Below are 12,911 nucleotides of genomic sequence, written 5' to 3' on the forward strand. Positions count from 1 at the left end.
TTGCAAAGTATCACAAGCATCACATTTTATCCTTTATTGTTGCACATAATGATATCTTTAACTTAGTTTCTTTAAAGCTGAGAACATATATTGTATATTTACAAGTTTTTTCTTTTGTACAGAAAAAAGTGTGAGCCAAGTGATTAAAAAACACTCCAGCCACTTAATATATATTTAAACATAACTGATATAATACAGATCATATTTAATGTAATGGAGACAGAACGTAAGACTGTAAAAGCAAACATGCCAAAGGGAAACAATCACATCATTTGTACTTTTCCTCTTCTTGGCCTGTAATCCATATCTAGTGAGAGGAATTCATTATTCATCCAGCTCTCTGAAGTGTTTACTTCAAGTCTAATCAGGTCTTTTAACCAATGCAACCARGCTGGTATCAGCCTCCAGCATGAGTCTCCTGCACAGCAGCTGAGAGCTGGTTTTTGCCTCTGCTGGGAGTTTTAAAGCTTCTGGTTCTGCTTAATGTCTACAGACGCAGCTTAATTGTCCAAGAACAGCACAAACGTCACCATAGATGGCCTCATCTTGGTCCTCTCCATCGTCATACCATCTGGTCCGAATCTACTGCTTTGTTGCCTGTTTGTCCTAGGAAGCCTTATGTAGCAAATAGTTCTGGTGAGTAATGAGAGACGACAAGGTCTTGAAGTAACAAAATGAAGATTAAGCATGAAAACAAGGAACACTTAGCAGATGTTCCATTTTTTTCTTTTTATCACATTACACATTTGCTACAATGGATTTCGTGGATACAGGATGAGCTGCATGTCAGGTGGGGTGACGGAGGTCACAGTAAAAGTTCAGCTCCTGGAGGTCGGTCTCTCCACCGTTTCCCCCGGACGATTGCGACAGGGACAGAGGTAGCCTTTCAGATGCATGCGCACCTTGCTGTGCAGTGAAGCGTAGATGAATGGGTTGTAACAGGCAGAGCTCATGGCCACTAAATGGCAGCAAACTTGCAGGACGTTTATGTAGCGTTTTCCTATTATGAGGAAGTCCGGGTCCAGGTCCAGCAACAGGTTCAGCACCTGAAGAACGACATTAGAACAAAGTCTGTAACTGCGCTGAAAATARGCCAAATAATAATAAAAAAAAGTTTGAAATATTTTGTTTTCCTATATCATTGATATTAAAACAGTCAAATTAGGCTGAAAACTTCACATTTTCTTAATTTGCAACATAAATTGGGTATTGTACATGGTATACATGTGTGCAAACCAGTTCATCATGTCTGTTGTGCAAAAAAACTGCATTAAATTTTTAGGGAAAAAGTAAACATCTGTACTTTGCATGAATCARTTTGTACATTTGTGAAATGAGATTCTACCACAACCAAATTGAACCTAAGCTGTGAAAGTGGAAAGAACCCTAAAATATTTTCGGTTACCTCATCCCTGTAACCCTTACTCTTCTTCTCTGTCAACATGATGATAAAAACCTAATCTTTTAGCCTTCTTCTTTGCTCATCAAGGAAATGATGTTGGTTTTACAGACACAATTGCTTAATGATGGCCCTCCTTGATAAATGGTGCATAAAATCTAATCTGCTCGCCTGCAGTTAAAGTTTCATTTTGCGTCACTTCAAAGTTGCTGAGTTTATGATTTGCTGGTAGGGAGGGAAAGAGGTGAAGTGTAAACTTGATGTTAAAATCTTCCTCAAATTAAACTAAGCCGTTTAAAACAGCGAATGCTGTCCAGGTTAGACTAGTTTGTGGTCTGATTTTTTACAATCACCTGGAGAGGCAGCCAGCACAGAGCAAAGGCCAGCACTGAGGCCACCAGCAGAGAAAAMGTCTTCTTTCTTCTTTGGCTCCAGCGCTGTTGACTACTGGCGGGCTCCCCAGGTACCGAATAGCGTTTCAGGCTAACTGTGATGGCACAGTAGGACACGCTGACTGACAGCAGTGGGATCATATAGGAGGTTATCAGAATGAAGCAGGAGTATAACAGCCGTAGATTGCCACTGTCGGGCCAGAATTCCTCACAGACCACCAGGTCAATGCCGCTGGGGCGCAGGTCCAGGTAGCGAGTGTAGAGAGACGGAGGCGCCGCCAGGGCCAAAGATAAAAGCCAGACACCCAGAGTCACTGCACCACAGCCCCAAACAGAAATCCTTTTCCGTATTGGGTGAGCTGGGTCAAGGAAACAAAAACTCAAGTTATATATAGCAAGTTAAAACAATTTTTTTCAATAGCACTATGTATAGAAATGCTATTGATGAGTTTAATAGCAAAAGTAACATAAAACATTTGTAGGATTCATAACATCATAATTTCACCCAAGCATTGATAACAGGCCGAATGAGATCAGAATGACCACACTTTCTATATATTTTTAAAAATCATCCTTTTAAAAAGGATTTAGTCAGCATTCATTTATTTAATTTGCTTTCTGAAGATGTTCTCAAGGTCTCCTTTAGTGTCTTACAACCCACAGTGGTGGCTCTAACTTCATGAATGATTGGTGTATATTACACTCTCCATTAGGACTGCGAAGAGATAGAAATTGAGTGCAACTATACTGAAGATTGAGAGGATGACATCACTTGTGGTAAACCCACATCTCCATCACTCCTCTTTGGTCATTAGGATCTTTGCTTTAGCATTTAAGTTACTAATTTCTAAACTGATGCAAGCATCAAGAACAGTGAGAATTCATCAGATTGACTAAACATATTGTTGGCATGCAGAATGTGAATACATGGACGATAGCCTACTGAAATTTTGCATTTTCATATTGAAATGACAATACATTTTCAAATTAAGCAACCATTAATGCCTGATATCATTAAAAAACCTATTAAAATACTATTTTTTTGTAATTCTTCAATTGACAGTCACTTACCCACAACAATATAGCGATCAACTGCGATGGCAGTGAGCGACAGCACCGAGGCAAACACCGTGGCACACTGCAGCAAGGGGACCAAGTGGCACAGAGGTCGTCCAAAAGCCCAGCCGTGGCTGTCGAAGGCGTAAGACACAGTCAGTGGAACACAGCTCAAACACATCAGCAGGTCGCCCGCTGCCAGGTTACCGATAAAGAAGTTGGTGACGTTGTGGAGTTTCTTGTCGGCCAAGATGCAAGCCAACAGGAATGTGTTTCCAACACCTGCGACGACCACTACGAGGCAGTAAAGCGGCAGGAAGAGTGGTCTGAATCGCTGCAGAAGCTCCATGCCTACAAACATGTCCAGTGGGTCACTGTGATTAAGTCCTTGGCCCTTGTTGCCTCCTGGTCCTCCCGTTTCATGGCTGCTGTTGGCAGTCACAGCAAAACCTCTATCCATGAAAATATCCATTTTGCTGTAGCAAGACCCTATGAAAAAAATGGAACACTAATAAATTATTACACACTTAAATCAAAAACGTGTATCAGCCTTTTTTTATTTCTTAAACAAAGTTATAAAAAATCTGTTTATTCAGAATGTCTCACATCTTGAGCAAGAAAAAAGTTAAGTCTTGTGACGTACGCTGGATTGGATTTTTTAAATTCTTTCAGTATTTATTTACAGCAAAGTAAAGTGGCTTCAGAGGCAGAACTCTGGCTAGTAAAGCTGTAGTAATAAATTGTATATAGAGCCTACAATTATAATCCTATAATGGTAAAATTTTGGAGTATTAAATCAATGTAAACATTTGAACAGTAGATGTCTTCATGTCTTCTAGGACCCTCTGTTTGTAGTGGAACTGTGGGATGCTTTGCTGATTTATTCAAAACACATCGTGAACAACTTAGACTGCAGGATTTTGATCTCAGATGAACTGCTGTATTTAGTTTCTCCTTTCCAAATGTCACATAGCACTTACTGCAGCTCTTCACTTTTACAAAACAAAGATTCATATAGTCTTCATGCAGGACTAAGACTTCTAAATTGAATCTCGCCTACATAGATTATCTAAGCTGTCACGAAAAAGTACATTTTTCTTAGTAATTTTCTGGTATGTTAAAAACAAARGAGTTTTGGAAATGAGAAAAGTTTTAGAAGTTTTTATGACTTTCCAGCAGAACCATCGTTCAATGCATTGAAATGTATTGTGCTTAGGAACATTTAACTCACTGGTGGATCTGCCTTCTAACGATTGCCCATTTCTGGCTGCTGCTGAGTGCAGCTGTTAGATCCACAGTGCACTCCAGCATAAAAACACCACAAAGACGACGCATTCATTTCTTAAACACAGCTTTATGTGCACAAATATAAACTATTTTTCCAGTCGCTTTCACATAATCTGTGATTCTTGTGTATCTGTCTGAAATCATCACCGTCAATTTACCACAAAGCAGAGGACAGACGTGTCCAGAAAGCTAATTCTTACAACCAAAATAATCAACCATGCCCATAAAACATTGACAATGATGTAATTGTCTCTGTTTACTTGTGTCCGTTAGCAAAATAGCTCATGACTCACTGTACAGACTAAATAAACTCTCAGACAGCAGTTAGAATGTACAATTACAATCAGTTTACTTCTCGAGACAACCTAATTCATGATGGACACCACAGGCCTTTAGCAAACACCAAAATGGCTCCTATTCAGTTAGTTTAGCAGGTATTGAGCTAAAATCCAGCGTGGTAGTTGCTGATGATACACTCAATGATAACAGATCACACTTGATCCTTGTCTAAAATACAGTATGTCAAAATATTTTAGCTTTGTTTCAAGGAATGCTAGAATTATTCCAAGACCACATGGTTGAATATTTAAGAGATTGTGTAATGAAGCTTGGAAGGACTGAACCCCAGGTGCTGAACTGAATGATAATGGTCTAAAAAAATGCAAAAAGGATTTATTAACAAAAACAAAACACACAGCAAAAAGGTGTTTACAAAAACCCAGGAACATGAACACGTAAAAACAAGGAATGCAAAACAGGATGAAACACTGGCTATGAAGACAAACGTACAAACAGAACACCAATAACAGGCTGAGGACAAATAACAGAAAATAAGGAGGAACTATCAAGCCTTATAGAAGAAACACCTGGGAAAGAAACACAGGGAGCAGGTGAGTGTGGGRGGGGCTAGAGCAAAGACAGACAGGAGGAGCAGGACAGAAAACGAAAGGCAGTACAGAAACCAGGGCCCGTATTTATAAAACGTCGCACGCTCCTCTCGGATCAAGCTGTTAAAGACAGAGTGGGATTGTGTGCGTGCATGTGTGTGTGAAGCCGGTGTTGTCTGCAGACAGTGGCGAAGAGGAGGACCGAGCTGCTCGGCATTACCTCAGGCTCTGAGACAAAAAACTTTAAAGCTGCTGAGTTTTTGCTAAAAAAACTGTTCTCATGATGCAAATGAGAACATTTTATGTAATTTACAGACAATCAGTACAAGGTGACAACATTGTTGTGTTGAAAGTGAACTTATCTTAGGATTTTCGTAGTTTTTTCTTGACATTTCTCCAACAATATTCTTGAACATGAAATCCGAGGCAGTGATTGGTCCATGCCAATGTTTTTTTCTAACGACGTCATCCAGGATCAGCTTTGCGGCACAGCCAGGTGTCACAAATCAGCTCTAAGACTGACACTTAAGTTTAAAATAAAGTGCTTTTTCTGGACAGCACATAAACATGAATATGTTAAGTAACTTCTACTCTTCTGGGCTAAAACTGAGGGTGCATGCGCACACAAAGGCTGCTGCTCCTCATTCCCTTGCTTCACTTTTCAAGGGGAGGACAAGACATGGTCGAAATAAAACATAAGTTGTCTGGTTTCTTTTGCTTGAATACATTTGTTGATGTGCAATAGTTTGATGGCATAATGTAAATGGACTGAACTTAGAGCGCTTTTCAAGTCCCTCTGGACCCCAAAACGCTTTACACTAACAGACATTCACCCATTCACACTCACATTCACATTCACACACTGATGATGGCAAACTACACTGTAGCCACAGCTGCCCTGGAGGGCACTGACAGAGGTGGGGCTGCCATGCACCGGCGCCACCGGACCCTCTGACCACCATCAGTAGGCAAGGTGGGTGAAGTGTCTTGCCCAAGGACACCACGACTGAGACGGCTGGACGGGGGATTGAATCAGCGACCTTCCGGTTCCAGGACGACTCCCCTAACCACTCCGCCACAGCCCCCCCAATATAGGTGATATTTAGTTGTCAGGGAACAGGGAATGCATATTGTAGCATTCTGCTGTGTTTGGCTGTTTGTCATGTGACTGCAGTGGAGGATTGTGGGTAGGATTCATGTTTGTAGTTGTTAAATCATTTTAGGGAATTGYTTAACATTGTTCTTTCWGCAATTAGTCTMTTGTMTTACTCTAATTTYTGTGTTCATTATTTGTTAACTTGTGTTAAACCGTTCAGCAGAAGTAACCATAAGTGAGAGTGGTAGGCCTAGTCATTAATAACACCTGTGAGTTTCACTTTGTTTTGTTCATGAAGAAAAATCCAATAAAAGATCTTCAAAACCACCACCTGGTGGTGAAGTCTTGAACTGCAACATGAGCTACACCTCTCTCTGTAGCTGTGAGGTGTCATGCTACAATGTTGTGCTTCACGCATGTGCACTGTTATAAAGAACTTGTAAGATTTATTAGAAAAAAACCTTGTAACAATTTGCACTTACTTTTGTTAAGTAAATTTAAAGGCTACAAATTCATGTAATATTTACTCATCATTATTTTGTAAAAGTTATTAAGCATTAAAGATTTGTGAATAAATCAGGTAAATTTTACTTAATTTGATCAACATTTAATTGAGTAAATTAAGTAAAATTTATCAGATTTATGTACAAATTTTTAACTATATGCTTAATAACTTTTACTAGATAATGATGAGTAAATATCACACAAATTTGTAACATTTAAATTTACTTACCAAACATTAGTGCAAATTGTTTACAGTATTTTCTCTAGTAAATCTTACAAGTTATTTTAAGTGTGGCTAAAAATTGTGTGTGCCCTTTAAAACTGAAATTAATAAAAGCAAATATATTATTTACCTGCCATTTAGTTTGGTATTATTAGAATTCATTTAAATTTACTTACCAAACATTAGTGCAAATTGTTTACAGTATTTTCTCTAGTAAATCTTACAAGTTCTTTTAAGTGTGGCTAAAAATTGTGTGTGCCCTTTAAAACTGAAATTAATAAAAGCAAATATATTATTTACCTGCCATTTAGTTTGGTATTATTAGAATTCAAATAAATCCTATTGTAAAAGCTATTACACAAAATTTGAATATACTCTTCTTCCTATTAGGATTATTTCCTCTCTGATGACATTTATGTTTATTTGTTGGACCTTCTCATGCAGCTCAGGACGGAGCTGGATGCTCCCCATCACTATGTGGCATTTAAGTTTTGGCAGCTAATAAAAGAGCAAACAGGTGCAATGGCTACAGAGTAAATAGCTCCCCACACTTAGAAATGATTTTCAGATGTTTGTGAAGCTTTTTTCATTAATGTCAACTTCTCGCTTCCAAAAACACAATTTCACGACCTTTATTCACAGATCAGTGTTTCCACTTACCAAAAGTATGTCTTTTTAACRTTTAGATGTCTGAAAATAAGTGAAATGACAATTAAAATACACTGGAGTTGGAAAGTTAACAGAGATTGTGAAATCAGGCGCAGGTGAAACAAGAACACAACGTAAAAATTGACTTGTGTATTCGGAATTGTGCTCCTAAATGTTATCTTGTTTTGCAATCAGTGTGGGGTGACGGTCTGTTGCTGATGTTTTCCAAAGATAATTTGGAACTCATAACCCTCAGATGAACACAAAATCTCATTCTGTCAGAATCACATTGATGCTGACACTAAAGTGTTTTGTGTTGTCCTGAGTTGGCTTGCTGCAGGTAGAGTTCAGTCTAGGTCAGATTTTTAAGTGAAAATGCTGCACAGCAAGCCAAAAGTCTGTAAAATGCTRTGATATTCAGCAATTTTCTGCTTTTGTGTTTGCTTTAATGTAATCAAGCGTGAATTCTGACTCATTTTATTTTCTTCAATGACAAGTTTTTTGTTGTTTTATGGATTTGTTTTTATAGCACATCTGCATGATGATTATGCAAAAGACTTGGTGAAAGTGTGAGTCACTGCATAATTTCATTTCTTTTATGTTCTTGAGTGAACATTATCTTTGGGTGGGGTCTGATCAATTCAGAAAGTTTCATATTTTCCCCTAAAAAAACCCATCACTAGCATAGCACTGTGATTTTCTGCATTGCATCACATCTGCAWAACTGCTTCCAGGGTTCGCAGAGGACACGGTGAACAATGTCGCCCTGGGCAGCATGTATGCCAGTCAGGGCTTTTTAACACAAGAACAAAGCGTCAGCCTCCCTCTGTGTTGTGCATTAAGGAACATCCAGTGAAGGACATGTTGTTTTTCCTTCAGTAATACACAGCAACAATGGAACAAATATTTCTGAGTCACACGTTTAGCTGTTTATTCATGAATGTGACCCAAACAAGCAAAATAAATGCTCCAGTCCTCCTCCCTTATAATGTATGACTTTTTAATACTTCAGAGCTGACTATGAAAGCGTCTTCGAGGAAGAAGAATGTTTAACATTTACCAACCAGACTGACTGTGTGCATTAAACAAATTAATGCGGTGTAACAAGTCACAACAATAATTCAGATGTTTTCCTGTGGAGTTCTATTAAAATGTTATGAACAATTAATATTTTACTTATCATAGATTAATTATGAGCAGCATCAGCTTGGTGAAAATGTTCATTGCAACTGGCTTGATGAGCTAATGGGCAGGGTTGAAGCCAAAGTACATTGCATCTGTCCTTAAAAGTCTCCAGTCTAATATGTCTTGTAGCCGTTCATACAAACACTGTTTAGAAACTTCATGCATGTCAATTTGTTCAGATTGTTTGTAATTTACATGGATTGTCCCTCATTTTGCAGATGTATAGAGTAATCTCACATATTTTTCAAGTTTTATGGATTTTTTCAAAAACTCAGTTTCAAATTTATTTACATGTCAGAGCCTGTAGGATGTTAAAAACAAAACAACACAATAAATAACATCAAATAACTATCTTCCAAACCGATTTGCCAATAGAAATAAATTATCCCATCCTTATTTCCTCCTGTTTTGTGCTGCAGGTGTTAATTCAAAAATCAATGAGTTATTGATACCCAGAGATTATTTTTTTTGAGAGTTGTATTAAATTTGGTCAGTAGTTCATCAGATATTTTTTTCTGACATGTTAAACAAACACCATGGCACCAGGACAAACTAGCTCCCTGAGACTGCATGTCCTCATTTGAGGACATTGCATTTTRGCCTCTCTGCACTCCATCCATCCATCCATACATACATTTTCTGTACACGCTTCTTCCTTTCAGGGTCGTGTGGGTCAGTGGTGCCCATATCCAGCAGTCACAGTGCGAGGGGCGGGGTACACCCTGGACAGGTCACAAGTCCATCACAGGACAAGCAAGTAGTACGTTTGTTCATCCAGTTAATTATAACAAGGACATTCTCGTCAAATGCTACATGATTTCCTGTCTCCTGTAAGAAAATTGTTTTTTCAAACTGAGAAGCAAACTGGAAGTTGTCATTGATCATGACTCACTTCATTGATTTTGCTCTGGTCAACAGCTGGCTTCTGTATGGCCAGAATAACCAGGAAAATTGAACCTCCAGAAAAGCTATCGTGACATTTTTTCAGTTTAGCCTGGTAATGGCTCAGGTATTCCTTAACATGTGTGACATATGACCAAGTGCCTTCATATGAGAACACGTTTTTTTAAAAATAAACTCTTCTGGTACCGTGACGGAGTATAGTAATTATGCTTATTAGGTCCTACTAATCCCATGTAGTACCTAGGAGAAGAAAATAAAGCACACCAAATAAAAGCTTGGGTCTCAGGATGCTACGCTGCAGATCAACAGTTTTGAAATGATTGATTACTCCTGGAAGAGCTGGATGAGGTGTCAATGCAAAGAGATGTTGGGGCCTTTTTGCTCAAGCTGCTGCCCCCACAATCCAACTTCAGAACAAGAAAAAAAATGGATGAATGGATGTGCAATACATAAATAAACATAGAGTTATAGGCAAAAACATTATGATACCCATTGCCACTTTTTTGGTCATTTAAAGTTGTTTTAACACATCAGAAATCTACTTGGATCTTCACCCCTCTCTGACTTGCTGCTGGCTTCTTAGTGTGTCCAGAATTAAACTCTAATTCTGAAAACCTGGGTCATTCAAACAGCCATAGGTAATATATCATGCTTAAAACCATTTCACAGTACTCACAATTCACAAAATACAATCTGTCTCTCTAATGGAGTGAGTCAATGATGAGTTGAGAATAAGACTAGTGTTATGAGTTACTTACAAATGATGCTCTCTGACAATCTCTCACATCTGACTATTAATCAATGTTTTCTTTACTTCCAACAAAAGGTGATGATCCCAATTTTCTTTAATAGAAGTCTATTGACAAACTCTTAGACTGCGACTCAGACAGTTCTAAACAGATYTATTTGTCTTGATAAACAATCATTCTTTTAATAAAGTCTGGGCTGAACAAGACAGTACAGATGGAGTTTCTATGATATCACAGCAAGAAAAAATGATTCAGATAGATGATCCATTTAAAACAGATGGATCCACTTCAATGACTTAATATGTGTACTGCAGCATCACTGCAATCAGTTTGAAGAGCCTGTTTGGAAATTCTCTACGCTCTATCCCAAACTTGTTAGCAGCTAATACTTTCTCGCTCTCACACTCTGGAGCTAGCCGGATTTAGCGGCGGTCTGCAGTCTTCGGCTCCTAATTTGTCATGCACACGTCTGTCATCCGCAGCAGGAGCTCCGATCCCATCTGGTCTCCAAACATCTACCTTATCTGACAGCTTCGAGGGAACCCACCCTCGCCTAGTAACGCTGTTGCCATGGCCTTTGTGGAAATCCTCCAGACCCTGCAGTTAATTCATGAGGCGTGATGAGAATTGAGCGCTCTCAAAATGCAAAACAGGAAGAGCGACTCTTGTCGTCGCTCTCTCATCCTGTTTAGTTGACTCTCTTTCCCTAGATTATTTCACATACTTTCTTTTTTCTTCTTTTTTTGCACTCTCTCTGACGCCGCTGACATATCCTATTCTGAGCACTTTGCATGAATATTTGCCTGTCCACCATTCCGAGACTGCCGAGGCATCTGCACACAGCTGGAAACAAAGATTCGACGAATGGGAAACACAAACGAGGGCAAAGGTGATTATGTGCTATTCTAAAGAGGTGAGCTAATGGTGTCCCTCATTATCTGAGCCTGGGGTGTCTGATAAGCAATGCATAATAGCCGCCTAAAATTTAGAACATTTAAACGTCTGCGCCAGCAAGTGACATTTTGTGTTTCACTCTCAGAAACTCTCACGCTGCACCGGCAACTGTTGCTTCAGGTCTGCAGGGCTATTGATCAACTGCAGGCTAAATGTTGTTATCACCAGTTGACCATTTCATTAGCTGAGGTCAAAGCCGCTCTAATGGCATCACCTTAGTTTTTTTTTATTTTTTTGAAAGGTAAACAAGTTTATTTTCACACTAACAGTTTCTAAATTCATTTATCCAGAAAGGAGATGCTGCAGGGAAACAACATCTGTATGTTACTTATCAGACAGAAACTGCTTCATTATTGTGCTTAAAAATCACCACCACTAAAACTGACAATCAAATACAGGATTATTTTATGCTGCTCCTGGTGTCTGGATCCCTGTTTCTGTTCATTGATTTTCTTTTCTAACAGAGGTTGCTCTAAATTGATCAAACACACAATTACCAAAAAACAACAAAAGGGGAGAAACAAGCCGGAAGAAGTATTCAGACTGTATTTTTGAAGAWTAAAATGAATGTGGCTGTGGTGCACAATTACTGCAGCATCTCTGACAGGCTGGATTATGAATTTTCTGTTACCTGTTTACTAAATTTACTTTTTTATTCTTTTTATTTTGTGCAAGAGGTTCTGTGGYAAATCTTCATTTATTTTGCATCTAATAATAAAAATAAAAAGTGGCACAAACATTCTGCAGTGRTTCCCTCACACATTCTGTAGACCAGAGTGCTTTTGTTTTGCTCACGCTCCTTTGAAATTTCAAACATGAAAACCTTCATGGCCAAGCACCTGTTAAAAAAAAAGGCAAACACTGCTAATTAGCATTCATCCTAATTTGGGTCAATTTGCAGTCAGTTCTACTTAAGTCCTTTAATTGCTTCTGTTTTTCCTTCAACTGAAGTTTTTGTTTAATTTAATTTTATGTTGATTTAAGGAAATACTCAATTCAAAGTCAATTCTTAATAACTAAAACTTATTTAATAATGCAAAATCCACCTAGTTGAGAATAAAGTCTTATAAGCAACAATCACAAATGTGCAATTTTAACGCTTTCCAAAAGGGTTTACTTGTGTAATTTTTTTTCATTTGAAAGCATTTTTATGAATGTCAGCGCATGCAGCAAATCAACAGGTAGAGTGTCTTACCTTTGCAAAGGAGAGACCTTTGTGCCTCTTCACTTCAACAAATGATGTCGCTTTCCTAATTTTTTTAATGTCTGTRCTAATCCTTACAGAGCACAAGTATCTAGTTGCAGATGTTTCCCTGCAGCCTAAATAAAAGCTTACATTGATGTAGAGAGGCAGGCAAGGAGATGGTGTTTCTCACTTAGCTGTAGAGTGAGAGTGACAGAAGGGGGGAGAGAGAGAGAGAGAAGGGACCCACGTTACCTCTCTCCCCTCAAGTCCCTTATGAAATGTTCACCCTCCTCCATTTCTTCCATAAATTTTGCCTGCATTTGCACACATTCATGCTTCACAAATGTACACAAGACCCAACAACAGCCACCAAATTATTTGACCCCCAGCCTAATGGTTCTGCTGCATTTGAGAGCCTTGATTGCCTTGCAGACCCCCCCCC

The 12,911-nt window shown here is 38.7% G+C and overlaps 1 protein-coding gene across 1 annotated transcript; it reads right to left on the reverse strand.

The window, feature by feature from the left end:
• Window positions 1-287: 287 nt before the first annotated feature.
• On the reverse strand, window positions 288-12,638 carry si:dkey-202l22.3 (7 transmembrane receptor domain-containing protein). The gene is made up of 4 exons (XM_014005224.1): window positions 12,479-12,638; window positions 2,863-3,336; window positions 1,753-2,150; window positions 288-1,046 (listed from the first exon to the last, which is right to left on the reverse strand). The coding sequence occupies exons 2-4, from the start codon at window positions 3,317-3,319 to the stop codon at window positions 819-821; spliced, it is 1,083 nt and encodes a 360-aa protein (XP_013860678.1). The 5' UTR covers window positions 3,320-3,336; window positions 12,479-12,638; the 3' UTR covers window positions 288-818.
• Between the last annotated feature and the right edge of the window lie 273 nt (window positions 12,639-12,911).

This window comes from Austrofundulus limnaeus, unplaced genomic scaffold (genome assembly GCF_001266775.1).
Source record: "Austrofundulus limnaeus strain Quisiro unplaced genomic scaffold, Austrofundulus_limnaeus-1.0 Scaffold29, whole genome shotgun sequence".
Classification (NCBI taxonomy): Eukaryota; Metazoa; Chordata; class Actinopteri; order Cyprinodontiformes; family Rivulidae; genus Austrofundulus; species Austrofundulus limnaeus.